The sequence below is a fragment of the Podarcis erhardii genome (genome assembly GCF_964252035.2).
Source record: "Podarcis erhardii genome assembly, chromosome: 17".
NCBI classification, from domain to species: domain Eukaryota; kingdom Metazoa; phylum Chordata; class Lepidosauria; order Squamata; family Lacertidae; genus Podarcis; species Podarcis erhardii.
In genome coordinates, this window is record NC_138515.1 from 35,815,448 (window position 1) to 35,832,096 (window position 16,649).

Consider the following 16,649-nt stretch of genomic DNA (forward strand, 5'->3'; position numbering starts at 1 on the left):
AGGTGCTTGCTCGATACCACTTCTATTTTATTCAGTGCAAACACTGGGGTGTGGCAGAGAAACTCTGCCAGAAGCTTGTTGAGAACTCACTGCTGTGAAGAGCAAAGCCAATAAACTGTTCCCATGCACACTAAAACTCCTGGTAACTATCATGGTTAGATCACTTAGCAGCTGGATGGACGGACTCAAGACAGGAAGCTGAAGAATAGCCACTCCACTGTGAATGTAGAGCCCAAGGGCAAAACTGTAAAGAGGACATTAATATCAGGGTTGCTATCTAGAACTTGTGGTTCTGTGTGCCTACAGAGACACCTGGAAATGCACCTGTCCATAATGGCAGCAGAATCTGGAGATTTCTAGGAGTGATAAGGCGTTTGCCCATGTGCAGATGGCGCTCTGTAATGAGGCAAGGTGGAAGGCAGAAACTGCTGCAAGCATTTTGGACATTGTCTGCCTATGGAGCAGGAAGGCCTTCGCTTCAGGCTCAACACAACCCAGCTGAAACGGGGACTGCTAGCAGGCAAAACAAGGACGTGCACAGCTTGGCACTGTGCAAGGCAGCAGAATCCTAATGTTTGCAACCCCCTTTGTGACTCCCTTCTTGTTCTCTAGAAACAAACCCAAGGGGGGGGGAGTAGGGTACCAAGTGTGGGGACGTGGTCAGCAAAGGGAGAAGGGTGTTCCTAAGTGAGCAGAGCAAGGGATGGCCAATTATCCCGTAACACTGAATTTCCAAGGCTGCTGTGATCCGCTGTTCCCATTCTTCCACACGCACACCCCAACACTGTTGTTTGCCTGCCTCCAAGGGGTTTACAAGGGGGGACTATAGGCAGCCAGTGGCATGAAATGAATAAATGAAGACTTTTGCACACACAAAAAGTAGAATTCAGCAACCCTGTCCCTACTGGGTGTCTACACACTTTCAAGCATATCCTTGCAACCTGTGGCAATGGTTAGCAACGTGTAAAAGAAAGCTGAGATGCTCAGACAGCTGAATTCTGTGCCAATAGTGGCATTCCTGCAGTACCTTTGGTGTCATGTTGTTGGCAATGCAGAAGGCCAGATGTTGCAGGATGCTCTCCATGGTATGGTAGTGCTGCTGCCTTGTAGTGCGGAGGTACTTCTGCAGCACTCTTGCCATGGATGGGAAGATGGCTTGAGCTGCCTCGCGGGGATCCATCACGTCACCTGGGGCTTTCGGCTGCTCCTCTGTCTGAAGGCGCTTAATGTGGGTGAAAGCTTCTTCAACTGCTACCACAAGCCTGCATGCCAAAGGACATGAACAGGGATTAACATTCAGGGTAAAGTGAACTAAAGCAATGTGGTCCAGCTTGCTTTGCATAATGTTCCCAACATTAAGGGGCTGCCCATCCACAGCAGTACTTTCATCTGATGCTTATCTGTATGGACAGCTAACCTCATCCATATGATATGAAAAGTATATTTAATTGCACATAACATTCCAACACGACATGAGTAGGGAGGTCCAAGCAGGGTGGCCAGGTCCTCTCTGTTGTTGTCCCAGTCAGGGACAATTGCATGCAAAAGTTACGCATGCCCACTGATTCTGGCTGGCTCAAGTGCACCAAGCTCTGAACAGGTTCATGCTGCAACTTCCCCTTTGCCTGAAGGGTAGAGAAGAGAGCAGACCCCTCGAAATTAGGGAGGGCGTGAGAGATTGCAGAGATGCCGAGTTTTGCTAGGCAAGAGAGGAAAACTGCTAAGCCGCACAGCAACCATGTCCCTGGGGTATTTGAGAAAAAGTGGCCTGTGAACACTTGAGGCCCCACCCTCCAGTCTCCATAATGGAGCTGTTTCCAGAGGAAGAACAGTGAAGGGGGTGAAACTCTGTGCTGCCCACCAGGCAACGGCTTGTTCCACCTGCCCTGGGAGCCTTCAGAATGGAGTTGCTGCCATGGCCATTGGGTGTATGTGTCTTTCAATGAACTGCATGGAGTGGAAGATTGTAAGTCACACAGGTGGGGAAGTGTGTGTATGAAATCAACAGGGCCTTATTTATTTTTTGGTTGCTATTTTGTTAATGTTGTTTTATAGATTATGCAGTGAATCCTAAAATATAACTTTTGTTGTAATTGTGCTATTTAGCTTTTTTTTAAAGTTGTTTTGTGAATAGCGTTTGTAATTGGTTAACTGATGATTTGTCCATTATCGTATATGATTTCTGTATTATTTGTGATGTTGTATTATGTTATTTATTGCTTGTAAGCCAGTTTGTGATTCATGTGAATGAAAAATGGCATAGAAATATAATCAATCAATCAATCTAGCTCTGTGCCATCTACTTCACACTGTCTGGTAGCAGCTGCCTAAGTTAACAGAGAAATATCTTTCCCAGGTACCCACTGGGAAGCTGGGAACTGAATCTAGGACACGGACTCTGCCACTCTGGGCCTTCACCTGTGGTGGTGGCATGGCTGTGAGAGAGAGAAGAGGTCGAGTGCCAAGCATGGATACAACTGGGTTCTTTTCTCCACCTAGAATCATAGAGTTGGAAGAGACCACAAGGGCCATCGAGTCCAACCCCCTGCCAAGCAGGAAACACCATCAGAGCACTCCTGACATATGGTTGTCAAGCCTCTGCTTAAAGACCTCCAAAGAAGGAGACTCCACCACACTCCTTGGCAGCAAATTCCACTGTCAAACAGCTCTTACTGTCAGGAAGTTCTTCCTAATGTTTAGGTGGAATCTTCTTTCTTGTAGTTTGGATCTATTGCTCCGTGTCCGCTTCTCTGGAGCAGCAAAAAACAACCTTTCTCCCTCCTCTATGTGACATCCTTTTATATATTAGAACATGGCTATCATATCACCCCTTAACCTCCTCTTCTCCAGGCTAAACATGCCCAGCTCCCTTAGCCGTTCCTCATAAGGCATCGTTTCCAGGCCTTTGACCATTTTGGTTGCCCTCCTCTGGACACGTTCCAGTTTGTCAGTGTCCTTCTTGAACTGTGGTGCCCAGAACTGGACACAGTACTCCAGGTGAGGTCTGACCAGAGCAGAATACAGTGGCACTATTACTTCCCTTGATCTAGATGCAATACTCCTATTGATGCAGCCCAGAATTGCATTGGCTTTTTTAGCTGCCGCGTCACACTGTTGGCTCATGTCAAGTTTGTGGTCAACCAAGACTCCTAGATCCTTTTCACATGTACTGCTCTCAAGCCAGGTGTCACCCATCTTGTGTTTGTGCCTCTCATTTTTCTTGCCCAAGTGCAATACTTTACATTTCTCCCTGTTAAAATTCATCTTGTTTGTTTTGGCCCAGTTCTCTAATCTGTCAAGGTCGTTTTGAAGTGTGATCCTGTCCTCTGGGGTGTTAGCCACCCCTCCCAGTTTGGTGTCATCTGCAAATTTGATCAGGATGCCCTTGAGTCCATCATCCAAGTCGTTGATAAAGATGTTGAATAAGACCGGGCTCAAGACAGAACCCTGTGGCACCCCACTAGTCACTCTTCTCCAGGATGAAGAGGAACCATTGATGAGCACCCTTTGGGTTCGGTCAGTCAGCCAGTTACAAATCCACTGAGTGGTAGCATAGTCAAGACCACATTTTACCAGCTTCTTTACAAGAATATCATGGGGCACCTTGTCAAATGCCTTGCTGAAATCAAGGTAGGCTACATCCACTGCGTTCCCTTCATCTACCAGGCTTGTAATTCTGTCCAAAAACGAGATCAGGTTAGTCTGACATGACTTATTTTTCAGAAATCCATGCTGACTATTGGTGATCACAGCATTCCTTTCTAGGTGCTCACAGACTGTTTGCTTAATGATCTGCTCCAGAATCTTCCCTGGTATTGATGTCAGACTGACTGGGTGGTAATTATTTGGGTCCTCTCTTTTCCCCTTTTTGAAAATAGGGACAACATTTGCCCTCCTCCAGTCTGCCGGGACTTCGCCTGTTCTCCAGGAATTCTCAAAGATGACTGCCAGTGGTTCTGAGATCACATCTGCCAGTTCTTTTAATACTCTTGGATGCAGTTCATCTGGCCCTGGAGACTTGAATACATCTAAACTAGCCAAGTATTCTTGTACTATCTCCTTAGTTATTCTGGGCTGTGTTTCCTCTGCTGAATCATTTGCTCCAAATTCTTCAGGTCGGGCATTGTTTTCTTTATTGGAGAAAAGTGAGGCAAAGAAGGCATTGAGGAGTTCAGCCCTTTCTGTGTCCCCTGTTTGCATTACACCATCTTCTCCTCTGAGTGACCCCACTGTTTCTTTGTTCTTCCTTTTGCTACGAACATACCCATAAAAGCCTTTTTTGTTGCTTTTAACCTCTCTAGCAAGCCTGAGTTCATTCTGTGCTTTAGCTTTTCTGACTTTGTGTCTACACGTGCTGGCTATTTGTTTGAATTCCTCTTTGGTGGTTTCCCCCCTTTTCCATTTTTTGTACACATCCTTTTTTAATCTTAACTCAGTTAAAAGTTCTTTAGATAGCCACCCTGGCTTCTTTAGGCACCTTCCATGTTTCCGTCTCATTGGTATTGCCTGAAGTTGTGCTTTTACTATCTCCCTCTTAACAAACTCCCAGCCATCATGAACTCCCTTTCCTTTTAATATTACTGTCCATGGGATCTCACCCAGCACTTCCCTAAGTTTTATGAAGTTGGCTTTCTTAAAGTCAAGAAATTGAGTCCTAGTATGCTTGGCTGCTCCTTTCTGCTGTATAGTAAACTTCAGAAGAGCATGATCACTCGCGCCTAATGATCCTTCCACTTCTACCCCACTAACCAGGTCATCAACATTGGTTAGGACCAGATCTAAAATGGCTGTTCCTCTTGTTGCTTCTCCTACTTTCTGGACAATGAAGTTGTCTGCAAGGCCAGTGAGGAATCTGTTTGACCTTATGCTCTTGGCTGAGTTTGACATCCAACAAATATCCGGGTAATTGAAGTCCCCCATTACTACTATCTCCCTTCCTTTTGCATGCTTGGCCATCTGTTCCAGGAAGGCATCATCTATGTCCTCCGTTTGGCTTGGGGATCTATAGTAAACTCCCACAATGAGGTCACTGTTATTCTTCTCTCCCTTAATTTTGACCCAAATGCTCTCACTTTGGCTTTGAGGTTCTAAATCTTGGATCTCTTCACAGGTATACACATCCCTGACATATAACGCCACTCCTCCTCCTTTCTTGTCTGGTCTGTTTCTCTGAAATAGATTGTATCTGTCAGGCAGACCTGACAGTATCCCTCCATTATTACATTCCAATCGTGGGACTTATCCCACGAGGTTTCAGTGATGCCTATTATGTCATATTTAGTTTGCTTGTACCAAGAGCTCAAGCTCATCTTGTTTATTTCCCATGCTTTGCGCATTAGTGTACAGACATTGAAGTCCATTAATCATTCCCCCGTGTCTCTTATTTAAGGATTTTTTCCTCCCACCACTAGGTCTGCGTGCTGTTTGCTCCATTTGGTCTATGACATTTGGATGATCATCTTCATCAATTGATAGACTCCTACCTTCAGGAGCACTGTCTCCCTCCCCCACATTAGTCAGTTTAAAGCCCTCCTGATGAGGTTTCTGAGATTTTTGTCAAAAACATTCCTCCCAACCGTTGTGAGGTGCAGCCCATCGCTTGCCAGAAGTCCATCTTCAAGAAACTGCAGTCCGTGATCTAAGAATCCAAACCATTCCTGTTTACACCATTTGCGAAGCCAGCTGTTCACTTCCACTATTTTTCCCTCTCTCCCTAGGCCACGTCGTTCAACTGGGAGGACAGATGAGATGACAATTTGTGCATTTAATTGCTTCAATTTCCTGCCCAGGGCCTCATAGTCTCTTTTGATCTTCTGGAGGCTATTGCTTGCAGTGTCATTGGTTCCTACATGAACCAAGAGGAAGGGGTATTTGTCAGTGGGTTTTATGATTCCTTGCAGTCGTTCAGTTACATCTTGGATCTTAGCCCCGGGGAGACAGCACACTTCCCGAGACATCTTGTCAGGCCCACAAATCACTGCTTCTGTTCCCCTCAGTAGGGAATCCCCTATCACCACTACACGCCTCCTCTTAGGTTTGGTCGGGGTTCTTCCATGAGCTGTCCGTTCCAAGGTCGCCTACACATTCCCTGAGGACTGACTTTGCTGCTCGTCTTCATATACCTGATTGACTGTAATGAGGGAGAGATCCTCAAATGGAGTCTGCTCTTCGTCTTCCATGCTAGGGGAGAGGACCTCAAAGCGATTGTGTATTTCTAAACAATCAGAGCGAACCCTGGGCCTCCTACTTCTTTGAGTCACGTTTCTCCATATATCTGGCTCCTGTGTTGGTGAACTAGCCTCCTTCTCAGGGAAGTCCCCTGTCTCCTCCTTGGTGGAGACTGTGTGCTCTGTTGATTCCAAGAAGAGCTCCAGCTCTCTAATTCTTTGGAGCGTAGCTACACGTTCCTCCAGTTGCTGGACTTTGTCTTGTAAGAGGGCAATCAACATGCAATTGCTGCAGGTAAAGCTGCCTGCAACCTTTGGCAAGATGGCAAACATTGCGCAGGAACCGCAGGCGACTGCAAGAGTCTGCAAGAGACCTGCAAGAGTTCTAAGCAAAAACAGAGAATATTGTGGCTCTGTGATGAAAATTCCAGACTGATAATCGGGCAGCCCTGAAAACCACCCAATATCTTTAGGTCTGTGGTTTCCACAGCTGTTGCCTCCATTGGAGAAGACTGCAGCCAGGGTGGGCCCCTTCCCTTGCACTCCAGGCAGCTTGCTCGAGTGACTATGCTCAACTCTCTTAATCTGCAGGGCAGGAACCTTTGCTAACCACCCCCTGGTTTTGTGCAGCTGAGCAAACAAACTCCGGACAGTGCCTAGCAAATGCAAGGGAAGATCTGCAAGCAACCAGAGCAGCAAGGAAACTGGAGGAAGGAAGGACAGCAGAATTCAAAGGAAGACTGTTAATCCTGTCCTCTTGTTCTTTGCAAAGACTTGCATGCATATATGATGCTAAATAAAGAAGCAGCTCATTTTTTTCTTTTTACACCTCATCATAGTTAGAGGTGAATAATTAATTTCCCATCCCTTTTCATTTTTTTTAAGTGAAGGAAATTGCATTAGAACAGAAGTGCAGGGTGGGGGGGGGATTTGACCCTTCTCAGGGGACAGCAGGGAATGTTCATAGCTCAGTGGCAGAGCATCTAATTTGCATGCAGAAGGTCCCATATTTGATCCCTGGCATCTCCAGGTGGGGCTGGGAATCCTGCATGAATCCCTGGAGAGCTGTTGCTGCTCAGTGCCAACTGTACAGAGCTAGATGGTCCAACTCTGTATACAGTAGCTTCCTATGTCATGCATTTTCCTGACTGAACTGCCTCCTTGTTATTTGCTATTGAGCTCCTTCCCTGTGTGTGGCCACCCTGATTCCTACCTACAGCTGCTTTGGAAATAGTTTAAACAGTACACAATAATCTCCATCTCTCCTAGCTTGGCCTTCAGATCACAAAAAGGTAAACTGCAGTTCACATTTTTTTAAAGGGCGTTCATCCCAGCCACTTTTATTTCAGCAGGAAAGCAGTGGCACAGATACCCAATCAAGACCCTGCGCCAGCAGCATCCTGCCCCACCCCCTGCTATCTGCAGTACCAGCAGCTTCACACAGCAGCCCAGGGTGGGCATTCTGGGAAACTGACCCAGGCTTCCTATTTAGATAGAGAGCATGACATTGGATTAGGGACCGGGCCCAACTGCCTTCCCTTCAATACAACAGCAGAAGTGTTATGCATGCTTTAAAAAGAACAAGGAGGTGTGATTAATGTCACATGTAGTTTGGCCATAAGAATCCCATTACTAAATTTCCTGTGAAAGAATGAAGCCAGGAGTAAATTTTGTCAGCCTGACAGGCTGTAAATATAGAAGACTCGGAGATGACCGGAAGCTCCACTCAGAGAGATAAAAAAAAACAACAACAAAAAGGGATCCCTTCAGGAAATCTCTATGTGTAATTCATCCGGTCTTTCCCATTGTTTGGCTGCTGCTCGAATCTGCCCCGCCTAAACACATAATCAAATATTGTTTACTGATGAATTCAAACTCTCCGGGAAGGTTTTTAATATATATACTGTATGCTTATTTGAAGCCAGCAAAATACTGACACACAAACTGAGCACACTGCTGGGCAGAAGGAACTTGTGGCTGTCTAGAGGGGGAGCTAGTTAATGGGTCTGAGAAGGAATGTCAGTTGCTGATAGTCAGTAAATGTTCAGCAGGATTTGGCACTGAAAACAGCACAGTGGTGGAGGACTGGGGCAAGCCCTTCTCCTCCCCTACGCAGAGGGCCTCCGGCATGAACTCTTGACACAAGTGCACAGTCCCAGTTCACACAATTAACTGAGGCCAGAGTTGGAAAAAGACTGTGGGGGTGGCTTGCTACATACATGTTGTCAGTGTGGCAAAAGGGTGGGTTCTGCTTCATTATCCTCTGCAGGCAATACCTTTGTCACCCTGGCTGAGCGTATAAACTGAGGCATAGACATAAACTAAAGACGGATCAAGATCTTCTCGCTCTGTTACCTCCCTGGTTGCAATGATGTTCTATTTCCAAAAAGCAAGTGACTCAGCTCCATGATACCAGGCAGCTGTATGAAGCAACGGCTGAGAAACAGGATCCTCCCAATCCCAATGCTCTTTGGCATGAATGTTGAAGTTTAATGCTTTGGTACCAACTTGAAGCACTAAAGGCTCTGATGATTGGCCTCCTCTGCGAATGCCCTCCTGCTCTAGAATCCCCAACCTTTTCATTTCCCAGCCCCCCTTTTCTGTTTGCACAATGCACATGGTTAAATATATATTCTTGTGATAGAAAATAATTTCACCATCCGGTAGCTTCATTGTATGCATCTCAAGGCAGATCCTGCCTTTTAAAGAACAACCTGAGCTTGGCAATAGCAGGATTTCATTTCTGGAGCCTCTGTGGAGGAGATGGACCCCAAGTTCCTTGTGGCCTTGTAGTATCCTGTGGTACTTGGACTCTGCATTTTGGACTCTGCATTTTGTGAGTGAATGTCATGTATGCAGCAAAGACAGGTTGGTTATCACAAACAACTGAAGAACACTTAACGCTCTCCGACCGCTTTGTGTTCAAAGTGCTGTGAACGCATTACTGTGTTGTAAGCCTTATAAAAACCCATACAGTCGACCTCAGAAGTCGAACGCCTTGCGAGTCAAACGTTTTGCCTCCCAAATGCCGCAAACCCAGAAGTCAGTGTTCCGGTCTGCAACATTCTTTAGAACCCCAAAGTCTGATGCAGCTTCCGGAGCTTCCTGCAGCCAATGGGAGTTGTGCCTTGGTTTCTGAACGTTTTGGAAGTCGAGCGGACTTCCAGAACGAATTCCGTTCGACTTCTGAGGTGCAACTGTAGTAGACTAGGGTAAGGTCTAAGAGGGACAGCCTGAGGCCATCTAGTTAGAGGCAGACCTGACAGTTAAACATAGCTCCACTCTTTCAGCCAAGAGCTTTCACTCTTAGCAAGGTTGAATGTGCTGCTAGAAACACCTGAATAGCTGTAGGAAGGGGCAGTGAGCACGTCAAAAAATGGGAAGGATTTACTGAGAGTAAGACACACAGTACTTGTGATCAGCCAGGCCAAACACAGCCCATTAGCTGTGATTTAAGCCCTTGGTGGGCCACTAGACACTTCCTAGTGTTGCTGCTTGTCCTGGATTGCAAAAAGCAGGAAGGTTAACAAGTACATGGCAAACTGCAATGGAAGAAGAAGAAGAAGAAGAGGAGGAGGAGGAGGAGGAGGAGGAGGAGGAGGAGGAGGAGGAGGAGTTTGGATTTGATATCCCGCTTTATCACTACCCGAAGGAGTCTCAAAGTGGCTAACATTCTCCTTTTCCTTCCTCCCCCACAACAAACACTCTGTGAGGTGAGTGGGGCTGAGAGACTTCAGAGAAGTGTGACTGGCCCAAGGTCACCCAGCAGCTGCAGGTGGAGGAGTGGAGACGTGAACCCGGTTCACCAGATTATGAATCTACCGCTCTTAACCACTACACCACACTAGCCTGCGTTTGCTAATGAGGTTGTCAGACAAGCCCCCAGAGAGAAATCTGAATGCTGTGGGAAGATAGCCTGATGAGGACAGCCCATCCCACTACTCCACTTTAGCTAGGAACTATGTCTAACCCCAACCCTGTTCCATCCCTCTGTTCTTGCTTTGCAGCACATTGGCTACATCTTGGAGATGTACCAGAGAAGTTGTGAGTCCAGTCCGCAAGGAAAGACATTCCTTTTTGCCTAAGCCTGGGAAACTCGGGTGTGTGTGTTGTCCTTTCCCAATCCAGCCAGCTGTGCTGAGCCATGCACTCCACTCTAGTCTCAGTTGCCTCTCTGAACATGCAATGGCCTTTGCCATTTCATCTTGCTTGGCACCGGTCTCTCTCATTTACCTTCCCCAGTTAAGGGCGCAGCACACATCTATTGGGATGGGTGTAAGTGGTTTGAGCATAGCACACCAATGCTGGCCCGACTGCACTAGCTACCAATTAGTTTCCAGGCCCAATTAAAAGTGTTGATTTTGACCTATAAAAGCCTTGAACGGCTCAGGACTGCAATTCCTCAAGGACTGCTTCTCCCCATATAAACCATCCCGGACTCTGCATTCATCACCCGAGGCCCTTCTTTGTGTGTGTCTTCCATGTGAGGTTCGGAGGGTGGCAACATGAGAACGGGCCTTTTCTGTAGTGGCTCCCCATTTGTGGAAGGCTTTCCTCAGGAGGGTTCGCCTCCTTCATTATATATTTTTAGGTGCCAGGCAAAAGCGTTCCTATCCAACCAGGCCTTTGGCTGATTAATATCCTACAGCCTTTTAAATGTATCTGTGGGAAGGGGGAAGGCGTTATTGCTTTGTTGTAATTATTTACTTGAGTTTTATCTTGTGTTTTCTTCTGTGAACCGCCCTGAGATCTTTTGATGAAAATTTAATAAATAAATAGGAACTCTGTATCATCCCCACTCCCATTCCAGATTAAGGAAGAATTGTATCATCTCCCGTGATTGGCCTGCAAATAAAATTCTTGCCTTGCTCGACGTTTTCGGACCCTGCGCTCGTGGTCTGCTTCTTCGTAATAGAGCTCATTGTGACTGGAGTCTCTGCGGTGAGCTGCAGCAGCAATCATGGCCCTGGACTGCCCAGCTGCACTGTTATCTGGCCCTTGAAAGAGAGCAGAAAGACTGAGAATTAAGAAAGAAAAGCCCGTCAGCTTGCCAACAACGGTGATAACCTAACACCACCTTTCATTTCCCCCCTTATTCCTAAAAGGAAAAATACTTTCCGACCACAAATATTCCCTTGGGGTGCAGAAGTGCAGTAAAGGGATGCTTTTTCCCTGATGTACTGAAATCAGCAGAACAAAATGTAAACCGAGAAAGGGAACTTAAGATGTAACCTCCGTATACCCAACTTTTACAGAAAGATACAGCAGCAACACAGAACCGGAACTGGGTGAATACACTTAGACAGAGGACACATACACCAAAGATGCTACTTACCATCTGCTAAATGCATTTTCAGTTTGGCCACAAGGGCGGCTGGAGCACATGGCAATTCAGCGACAAGAAAGAGGGAGTGTGAGAGGGGAAATGGGAGGGAGGGAGGGAGGGGAGAGATTCAAAAGGAAAAAAACAAAGACAGAAAATAAGAACATCAAGTGACATGAGACGGACAAAAAACAAAGCGAAGCAGTGCCAGACAAAATAAAATAAACTTCTCAAAACCGGTGAAAGATTTTTTAGGCAGAAACAGGCACAGTAAAGCAAGATGGCCCCTACCAGACAAGCAGGACATGGGATGCTGCCGTAGGCCCCTGGGTTTTTCTACTTGTCTGCTCTAACCTTCAATGGCTCTCCAAGGACTATTCCAAGCCTTGGAATCCTTTTTCTTTTTAATGCCAGGGTCTGAACCCAAGATACTCTGTATGCAAGGAATGTGCTGTCCAGCTCTCTGGGGAGGGCTATGGTCCCTCCCCAAATGTGTCCAGGTCTCCCATCACATCTATAGTTTGGGTTAGGGTTAGGGTTAGGGCCATACAGAAGAAGCAGGGGTTTTTGTGACAGTACTCAATGGTACAGAGTACTGACACCTCTTCTTTTGCTGCCCGTGGCAGCCATTTTGTCCCGGCACCCACAGAATGTTTATCATTATATGAGCACCATCATCTCATTTTTAACAAAAGAAGCAATGTGGAGAAGTACATAAAAAATAGACATTCTGTAAACTACAAGAACAGTATGCTTTTCCAAGGTCAAAATGGCCGTGTGAGTTTCCTTGACTAGCAAACTGCTGAGGGCAGAGATGTAAGAAATGAACTCATCTCATTAATCTGGAGAAAGTACTTCTGGGCTCATACTGAATGCCAAAGACAAGAACTGTTGTTTCCTCCTTGCATTTGCTTGGGGGTGGAGAGAGAAGCATGTTGCTTCCTAATCACAGCTACGCAAGAGTCCTGGATTTGCCCAGTTTTTTTATGGGAGTGTCTCATTTTCACTCCAGAGAGAAGGGGGAAAAAGGTCAAAGCTGCATTGGCTAACCGTTCGAGGACCCCACTGACCATGCATCCAAGGTCTGCATGCCAGCGGTGGGTGTGACCATCACACACTCACCACCCATATGCACAGGCAGGTGTCCACACATTCACTTCCACGCAGCAGGGGCAGGGGGGTACAGACAGGAAGGCAAGAAGGCAGGCAGAGACATACACACACTCGGCAGAGTGGCGGGGGGACCTGCAAACAGGCATGCACCCCATAAACACATCACTGTGCTGGTCTTGATGGAGGGGTCGAAACCACTTTGCTCAACAATGTCCCCTGCTGCTTGGCACACACACACAAAATAAAAAGAAGCCAAGTTGTTGCAGGCCTGGGGGGGGGCACTAGAAATTACTGGGGTGTGTATGAATATTGCGTATAGGCTAGTCAACACCTGGTTAAAAGGATCCCTTTTGAAAGCCTAGAAATGATGGCTATGATTGAGCTGGAAAATAAAAACAAAAAAGCAAAATTAAGGCAAGAGAGGGGAATGGAAGATGGGCAAGTCTCCCAAGCTTGCATAGTTCCCTGGTCTTGACACCTAGCACCCAAGAGTGAAGAAGTGAGAGGAGGGAATGGAGAAAGGCCCCCCTTTCCCTGTGCACTGGCTGTTTCCACAACTGCTTGTTTGGAAAGGGAGAGGGGGTTTGGGGCCAGTGGCTGGTGGGACAAAAGCAAGGATTTCATCTCTGATTCAGATGTTGAGCTGAGCTGCTCACTGCCCTAAGGCAAGCTCCACATTCTTCAACAAGTCCAAGTGTGGAGAAGTTCACCAGCATCTTTACGGGAAACGAGCTTGCCTATAACCACATCTTGGAGCAGAAGTAGCTGGTTTGGTGCCCTCCAGACATTGTTTGACTCAACTACCATCAACGTCAGCAAGCGTGGCAAGTGGCCAAGGGCGATGGGAATTATTAGTCTAACAGCATCTGAAGGGACATGGCTTCCCCCAATCTGCCTTATGGTATCAAGGAAGTGAGTGTTAATGTTGAGACGGGGCAGGGGGAGAGAGAGAGAGAGAGAAATGTGTGCCATGAAATTAAGTGCTCAGGTGACTCTGAGCTGTTTAACACTTTTTGGTCAAGGGTCCCCACCTGGAAACATTACATTTGGGCAAGGCAGAGAAATACAAGACCCTCATCATTCATTACTCATGTGATTGGAGCACCAGATGATTACTGGAGACTCTGCACGTCTCTGGGCATGCTGTCCAGTCTCAGCTACAGAGGTCCACGCATTGGTGTGATATTTTGCAGGTAGAAGCCTATGTGTGAATAGCTCTTCCCTCCAGATAGCCATGCCAATGTGTAGACATCTATAGGTGGCACCAGGCAGTCTTGGGGGGGGGGGGCTCAATTATCCTCAAGGAGGGGTAATGATGCTCTGTGTCCATCATCCAAAATCTATCTCTCAGCATGTGAAAAATAAGCTGAAAGCTTCAACCCTGGATCATAACAAGGGCAAGGGAAGGGTTGGGATGGCAGCCTGACTTTCCTGCAGTCCAGCTCAAGGCAAGCAAAAGGGGGAAAGGACATAGAGCAGCTTCCAAACATTACCACCAATTAATCTGCCCTCTCTCAACCTACCATCAACATTGTAGACCTTCAGACCCGCCATGTGCTTCTCTGCACGTGCTTTGGAAGCTGTTAGCAACAGTGGATTGTAGACAGAAAAGTCTCTGTGGTAATTTTCCAGAACGACTAAAGCAGCACGCTGGATACTGGAAAGAGAAATGGGAAGAAATATATATATATCAAAAATGTAGTTCATGAAAACTGCAATATATGAGAACAACTTCCATAGTCTCTCTGTATTTTGGCAAGCACAAACCCAAGAAAAGCCTTCATTTTAACCCTAACTCACATAAAGATTTTCTGTTGTTAGATTACAATGCCTATCATCCCTAACCAGCAGGACCAGTGGTCAGGGATGATGGGAGCAAAATCTGGGGACCCAAGGTTGGCGAAAGCTGCCTAGGTCACCTCAGGTCTACTCATTATAGTGCCAGGAAAATAAGGCAGCTGTTTTTAACTTGTTTGTGCATTGTGTCTGAAGAGCCACTATTGTGCCTTTCAATTTATCACCACCAAACTGGTTCAGTGAAAGACTCAGCCTTTGTTTATTTCTATATTTCTTTTTTGTATGTGATGTATTAAAATGAAATAAAAATGTTTAAAAAGAAAGAAAAAAAGAAAGACTCGGCCTTCCAAGAACCATATTCCACCCCCCACCATGTAACTGCAATGCTGTTGAGTGTATGAGCAAGAGTACCCATCTGTAATGCTTCTCATAAGCTTCCTCCAAGACTGGGTTTTATCCAGCTTATTGTGTAATTAGAGGACAGGGCTGTGTTGCTGCCGCTGTTTTAAAACTTTTAAGAAATTCTCTCTGTACGTTAGTGGGAGGGTTTGGGTGGGGCTGCAGCAGCAGGGAAAATTTTCTTTTTAACCCTTCCCCCTACACATAAGTACACTACAATTTCCCTGATCAAAAATTATGTGTTTCCCAGAGGAGCCACATATAGGTATCACGTATGATTTAGATCAGGAAAAGTGTTCAGGAAAAAGGTTAAACCAGGGGTCAGCAAACTTTTTCAGCAGGGGGCCGGTCCACTGTCCCTCAGACCTTGTGGGGGGCCGGACTATATTTTGGAAAAAGAAGAATGAAATCCTATGCCCCACAAATAACCCAGAGACGCATTTTAAATAAAAGGACACATTCTACTCATGTAAAAACACGCTGATTCCCGGACCGTCCACGGGCCAGACTGAGAAGGCGATTGGGCCGGATCCGGCCCCCAGGCCTTACTTTGCCTACCCATGGGTTAAACCTTCCCTCTCCTAGCATCTCAACACCAACCTAATTTGGGGGCCGGGAGGGGGATTACTTGCAGCTGTTTTAAGCTATAATTACTGAGAGATCAAGTAATAATAATTTTATTATTATTGGTGATCTTTCACCACTATCTATTTTGGCTCATAGTTCTCCCTTTTCCTTTATTTTAAAACTTCAGAGGCAAATCAAATCATTTGTTTATACAAGCATTGATAACAAAGCTTGGTAACATCATTTGCAACTTAATAAGTCCTAATATTTTTGTATTGGTTGCTTTTTATTTTTATTGCATTGATACATATATTATCTATTCTATATTAATTACTATGAGAGCTTTCTCTCTAATAAAACTATAAGGATATAATCATGCTGCAGTTTGCTTGGCCACAGACAGGTGATACTGGATAATAAAATAATAGAATCCTAGAACAGTAGAATTGGAAGGGACCTACAGTATGGGGAGCTGCTGGCCCATTGGGAGGACAGCCCAGGTGAGGAGAGGAGAGGGTATCTGGAGGAGGAACATGAAGGCACAGGTGAGGACTGGAGGGAGCCTGAGGATGGAGATGTGCCAAGCAAGCAAGCAAGCAAGTGGATCAGGCAAGAAGTCTGGGTGAGGCAGAGCAATCTGAAGGAGGGAGACGCAGGTAGGTGATCAGGGTGGGAGGCGAGGCAAGGAGGAGGGGTCTGGAGGATGGAGATGCGACTGTGCAGGCTACCCAGGCAAGCAGCCCAGGCAAGGTAAGGAGGAGGGAACCAGAGGACAGAGATGGGGGCAGGTAAGCAGCTCAGGTGAGCAATGGAAATATGGTGGGTTAGCCAGGTGTAAAGGGAAGGGGTTGGCCAGGGGGGCAAAGGGTTAGAATGTAAGAAGAGCCTGCTGGCTCAGCTCAATGGCCCATCTATCTAGTCCAGCATGCTGTTCTCACAGTGACCTACGAGATACCTGTGAGAAATCTGAGCATAAGAAGCCTGGATAGCTCAGTTGGTTAGACCATGGTGCTGATAACACCAAGGTTGCAGGTTTGATCCCTGTATGGACCAGCTGCATATTCCTGCATTGCAGGGGGTTGGACTAGATGATCCTCAGGGTCCCTTCCAACTCTACAGTTCTATGATTCTATGAAGAACACTCTCCTGTCCTGTGGTTTCCAGCAACTGGTATTCGGAAGAACTATTACCTCCAGCTGTGCAGGCAAAACATAGCCATCCCAGCTAGTAACCACTGAGAGCCCTCTCCTCCATGGGCTTCTCCAATCCTCTTTTAAAGCCAA

The 16,649-nt window shown here is 46.4% G+C and overlaps 1 protein-coding gene across 5 annotated transcripts in view; it reads right to left on the bottom strand.

The window, feature by feature from the left end:
• Positions 1–16,649, bottom strand: part of VANGL1 (VANGL planar cell polarity protein 1) — a 68,124-nt gene that overhangs the window by 738 nt on the left and 50,737 nt on the right. For 4 of the 5 annotated variants that reach the window (XM_081845244.1, XM_081845241.1, XM_081845242.1 and 1 more), the window contains 4 exons: positions 14,127–14,260; positions 11,503–11,541; positions 11,032–11,164; positions 1,028–1,262 (listed from right to left, as the gene is read on the bottom strand). In XM_081845244.1, coding sequence (XP_081701370.1) covers positions 1,028–1,262; positions 11,032–11,164; positions 11,503–11,541; positions 14,127–14,260 — 541 coding nt within the window. The remainder of the gene's footprint in view (positions 1–1,027; positions 1,263–11,031; positions 11,165–11,502; positions 11,542–14,126; positions 14,261–16,649) is intronic. The other variant, XM_081845245.1, reaches the window with a different exon arrangement.